Source organism: Penaeus japonicus, unplaced genomic scaffold, assembly GCF_977035675.1.
Source record: "Penaeus japonicus unplaced genomic scaffold, GWHDUDI00000001_assembly GWHDUDI00000012, whole genome shotgun sequence".
NCBI classification, from domain to species: Eukaryota; Metazoa; Arthropoda; class Malacostraca; order Decapoda; family Penaeidae; genus Penaeus; species Penaeus japonicus.
The window spans coordinates 1,615,687-1,620,686 of NW_028234414.1; the positions used below are offsets into that span (position 1 = coordinate 1,615,687).

The 5,000-nt window shown below is 42.1% G+C and overlaps 1 protein-coding gene across 1 annotated transcript in view; it reads left to right on the forward strand.

Moving 5' to 3' along the window:
- Window positions 1–424: 424 nt before the first annotated feature.
- The window catches only part of LOC122252640 (uncharacterized), a 16,933-nt gene continuing 12,357 nt past the window's right edge, over window positions 425–5,000 (forward strand). The window contains exons 1-5 of the mRNA XM_043015226.2: window positions 425–571; window positions 2,769–3,334; window positions 3,498–3,582; window positions 3,787–4,007; window positions 4,298–4,486. Coding sequence (XP_042871160.2) covers window positions 537–571; window positions 2,769–3,334; window positions 3,498–3,582; window positions 3,787–4,007; window positions 4,298–4,486 — 1,096 coding nt within the window. The 5' untranslated portion in view covers window positions 425–536. The remainder of the gene's footprint in view (window positions 572–2,768; window positions 3,335–3,497; window positions 3,583–3,786; window positions 4,008–4,297; window positions 4,487–5,000) is intronic.

The following is a 5,000-nucleotide window of genomic DNA, read 5'->3' on the forward strand; positions in this document are numbered from 1 at the left end:
CTACACCCCAACCCCCACTACCCCCCACCCCACTCCCACCTCCCCACCACCCCAACCCCCACTACCCCCCACCCCACTCCCACCTCCCCACCACCCTAACCTCCACTACCCCCCACCCCACTCCCACCACCCCAACCCCCACTACCCCCCACCCCACTCCCACCTCCCCACCACCCTAACCCCCACTCCCCCCCACCCCACTTCCACCTCCCCACCACCCTAACCTCCACTACCCCCCACCCCACTCCCACCTCCCCACCACCCTAACCTCCACTACCCCCCACCCCACTCCCACCTCCCCACCACCCCAACCCCCACTACCCCCCACCCCTCTCCCTCTCCTCCCCACCACCCCAACCTCCACACCCTCCCCTCTCCCTCTCCCCCCCACCACCCCAACCTCCACACCCTCCCCTCTCCCTCTCCCCCCCACCCCCATCCTCAAAAAAAGAAAAACATCGCGAAATAACAGAGCGAGATTTCCACACCCTGACCCGCGCCAGTGTGTATCGGGTCTTCACAGCGAGGTCAAGATAATGCGGGGGACTATGTGCGACTTGTATGTTTTATGGTGAGTGTGGTGTGGTTATGGTGAGATGAGGGGGTGTGGTGAGTTTGGGAGGGGGTATGGTGAGATTAGTGGGGTATGGTGAGTTTGGGAGGAGTTACGGTGCGTGATGGTTGGGGTATGGTGAGTGATGTCTGGGGTATGGTGTGCGTTGGTGGTGATGAAGGGGAATGGTGTGGATTAAGATGAATAGTGAGTGATGGTTGGGTTATGGTGAGTGGTGGCCGTGATGAGGGGGTATGGTAGGTTAGAGGGGATGTATGGTGAGGGGTGATTGGAATATAGTGAATGGTGGCGAGAGTGAGAGTATGGTGAGTGGTGGTAGGTGGTTGTAGTGGGTGAAGAGGATATATGATGAATGGTAAAGGTATGGTGAGAGTATTGTGAATGAGGGGGATATATGGTAAGGATATTGTGATTAAGGAAAATACAGTGTTGGGGGTATTGTAAGCGTGGAATTTGTATGGTGTGTGGGTTGGTGAGTGAGTAAGAGGTGGAAGTATGATTATTGGTAGAGTTATGGTGAATGTGGGAATATGGTGAGGGCATTGTGAGTTCGAAGGATTTATGGTGAGTTGAAAAAAATAGATAGTGAGGATTTCGGCTGATTTAAGAGTATGGTGAAGGATGGTGTATAGAATTTATGGTGCTTAATGAAGAAGCACAGAAGTCTCGGATATAGTGTGTAGTGATTAGTAAGGATTCGGTGAATGGTGAATATACAGTGTTTGTATCGATTAAATTATAGTGCGTATATGATTTTCTTTGATTGTGAATAGTGAAATGTCACTGAAACAATATAGTGCCTGAAGACAATCCATATAAATCTTAACAAAACAAATGCATGATAATGTTTACATTGCGAACGGCGAAATAAAGCAATCATTTATCTTATGTCATTATTTTCTGATGATTTATCTAAACAAAAATAATACTATGAAACTCATTTAGCGTAAATATAATAATTTCAGTGGCGTTCGGGCGCGCCAAAAAAAAAAAAAAGAAAAAAAAAGATAAATAGATGAAATATATAAATTAGAATAAAAAATAATAAAAAGAATGAGTAATGAAAGCGGTATTTTGAAAATCTTGTTGAAAAAATCCATGACGCTTTCAGTCACAGACACTGCTGTTATGAAGACACTGTCATTCTTTCAGGCAAGCAATATCTAGCACAAAGAGGAATTTTCAAACACACCGAATGGATTTAAAAATTGATTGATTAATTTCGACAAAAAGGATGATAGAAAAACTGGCATTTCTGACTCTTTTTTCCTCACACAAGGGAGAAAGAATTCAGGATGACATATTTTTTTTTGTTTTTAAGCTTCTTTTCGGATGTATTGGAAAAGAACGGACAATTTTTTCCCCCTATTTACCTATATATCAATATTCACTGTTTATATCTACCGATTTATTTTTATCACTTTTATTCAATATTTTCATTATTTACTATTACTGTTCATTATTTCACTATTTGCACTTTTTACTATTTATTTTTTCACTATTTATCTACTTTTCATTATTTATTTATTTTTCAATATTAACTTATTTTTCACCATTTATTTAAATCAATGTACGAATAAAACATTAGGTTTGGACATGAGGAGGGGAATATGAGTATGAGTATAGGTATGAGTAAAAGTATGAGTAAAGATATGAGTATGAATAAAAGTATGAGTATGAGTATAGGTATGAGTAAAAGTATGAGTAAAAAATATGAGTATGAATAAAAGTATGAGTATGAGTATACATAAATATGACGATAAGTGATATTACGTTGACTAAAGCCGTTAAAACCGTTAAAAAAGGCATCCGTAAAATCTGAATACATTCTATCAATCGTTATGGTCGTTCGATATCATAACCATGATGAAGAGCTGTCACTGTTCATGATACTTTTTATCATGAACGGAAGAAAGGATTACATTCAGTAATGGATAATGTAATGATAATAACTTTACTGAATGACATGGGATCATATTGTAAGTTAACCATTTATGAAACTCCTTTCATTATAGCTGGCTGTCTAGGAATGTTCTAGTAGTCTCAGCGTAACAGCAATATGAAGATGTCCTAAGAGAAGAGACATCAGTGCACATGGATAAATTGGGAAGTACAGGAAACATAAATAAATGATCAATACATGTATGTTCATTATACATCAATTCTTTTAAAGTTGCATATGTCTCTTCAACAGGTTCTTGATAGCGATGATACTGGCCCTGGGCACTGAGGGTCAAACAATATGGGCATCAGAACCTCGAATCACAATGCCCATCCTCAACAATAATCCTGCCTTTGGTTGGCTCCTTGTTCCTCAACCTCCTGGCTCTGGGATAGCTGCTGGTTGGCCGATGGGATTTCAGTCAGGTGGTGGCGTCTGGCCGATGAATACCGTTGTAGAAGAACCATCTTTCATTACTCCAAAAGCTGGAAGGTTTTTAGATTCAAATTCGGCAGATTCTAGACTGGATCTTGTTGGGCCTGTTAGTTCTAAACCAGCAGGGGATGGATCTGTTAATTTCGAACCCGTGAAGAGTAAGCCAATAGATTTCCAACCTGCACTGAAGGCCAAACCGGCTGTTGGTGGGATGCCAGAGTCCAAGCCAGGAAATGAGTCTCGTAGCAGGGTATCTGTGGACGACGGCGCAGCTAAAGCTTTGCAGCCAGAGTCGATGCCAGGACACGGGCGGGCCGATTCTAAATCAATGAATGACACAGAAGATGGACCTCTCCTAGACTCTATAAAAAAAGACAAAGAAAGTGAGCACTGTCTTTTTTTCCTTCAAATGCCTCCTGTTTGTTTCTTCTATTTCTTTATAAAATCATTGTGACTTTTTGGTTAATAATGGCGTTCATGAGTCATTCAGTGTCTCATAACTTAAACTCCACTTCAGCCCTATTTTTGCCGTTATGTCTTCCGCAGAACCTAAAGTGCGGACTTCTTCCATCTGTGAAAACAGCAACTTTATCGCCATCCCTAAGGATCTCCTCACCAAAAAGACTCTCATGTAAGTCTATAACCGAAACTGTGTGACTAAACTTGCCTTGGAAAATACTCTACAAGAAATCTTTTGAGTAAAGACTTGCATGCTTTGGTGGTGACCTCTGCTGAGAACTTTCACCGAGGAGATACTGCACCCGACAAGATTTTAAAATTCTGTGTTGAGTTCCCTTCCTTTCTCCCACTTCTGTTTTTTTTCTCTCTTTTCCAGGATCCTGATGCCTTGGGGAAGTCACGAAAACTCTTCGCACCAGACGAACCTCTGCAACGACGCTCCTCCACGCAACTGCTTCACCAAGATGGATCCTTCATGCTCCGCGGCCTCGCACAAGTACCGTAGTTTCGATGGCTCTTGCAACAATCTCCTGTTACCTTCGAGGGGGAAAAGCGGCACCAGCTACGGCAGGTACCTCCGGCCGGAGTACGAGGATGGTTAGTGTCACGTTGGAGGAAGATGAAAAAATGTAGGCATACATTTGGATAGTGGTTAGGGATATATCAAGAAAAAATGAAGGAAGTGAATGTACACAACAGAGTGACCTTGAACGAAAGAACTGTTTTTTCCTCATTGAATTTCTCTCCTCTGTCAGTTTTATAATGTATGTCGAATTAGAAAAAAATCCTGTCAAATCCAACGTCAACCTCACATCATATATCCTCTTTTCTCCCCCATTCATCATTTCCTCCTCTTTTAATCTCCCATTTTCCCGCCCTCCTTTCAGACAACAGTACCATGCGCGGAGGATCTGAAGGAGGAAGTCTCCCCTCTCCCCGTCGAGTGAGCGAGTTCCTCCAGACCGTAGGACCTGGGCCTCAAAGCGACTGGGTTTCTTTACCTTCTCTGCTCGTTTCCGCGTGGACGCAGCTCGTTTCGGAGGATATGAGCATCGCACCCGTCTCGCAGGGTGGAGGTGAAGAAAGACGTTCGTTTGGGGTTTTCTTTTCTCGTTTTCTTTTCTCATTTGGGTTTTCTTTTCTCGTTTGGGTTTTCTTTTCTCGTTTGGGTTTTCTTTTCTCGTTTTCTTTTCTCATTTGGGTTTTCTTTTCTCGTTTGGGTTTTCTTTTCTCGTTTGGGTTTTCTTTTCTCATTTGGGTTTTCTTTTCTCGTTTGGGTTTTCTTTTCTCGTTTGGGTTTTCTTTTCTCATTTGGGTTTTCTTTTCTCGTTTGGGTTTTCTTTTCTCGTTTGGGTTTTCTTTTCTCATTTGGGTTTTCTTTTCTCGTTTGGGTTTTCTTTTCTCGTTTGGGTTTTCTTTTCTCATTTGGGTTTTCTTTTCTCGTTTGGGTTTTCTTTTCTCGTTTGGGTTTTCTTTTCTCATTTGGGTTTTCTTTTCTCGTTTGGGTTTTCTTTTCTCGTTTGGGTTTTCTTTTCTCGTTTGGGGTTTCCTTTCTCGTTTTCTTTTCTCATTTGGGTTTTCTTTTCTCAT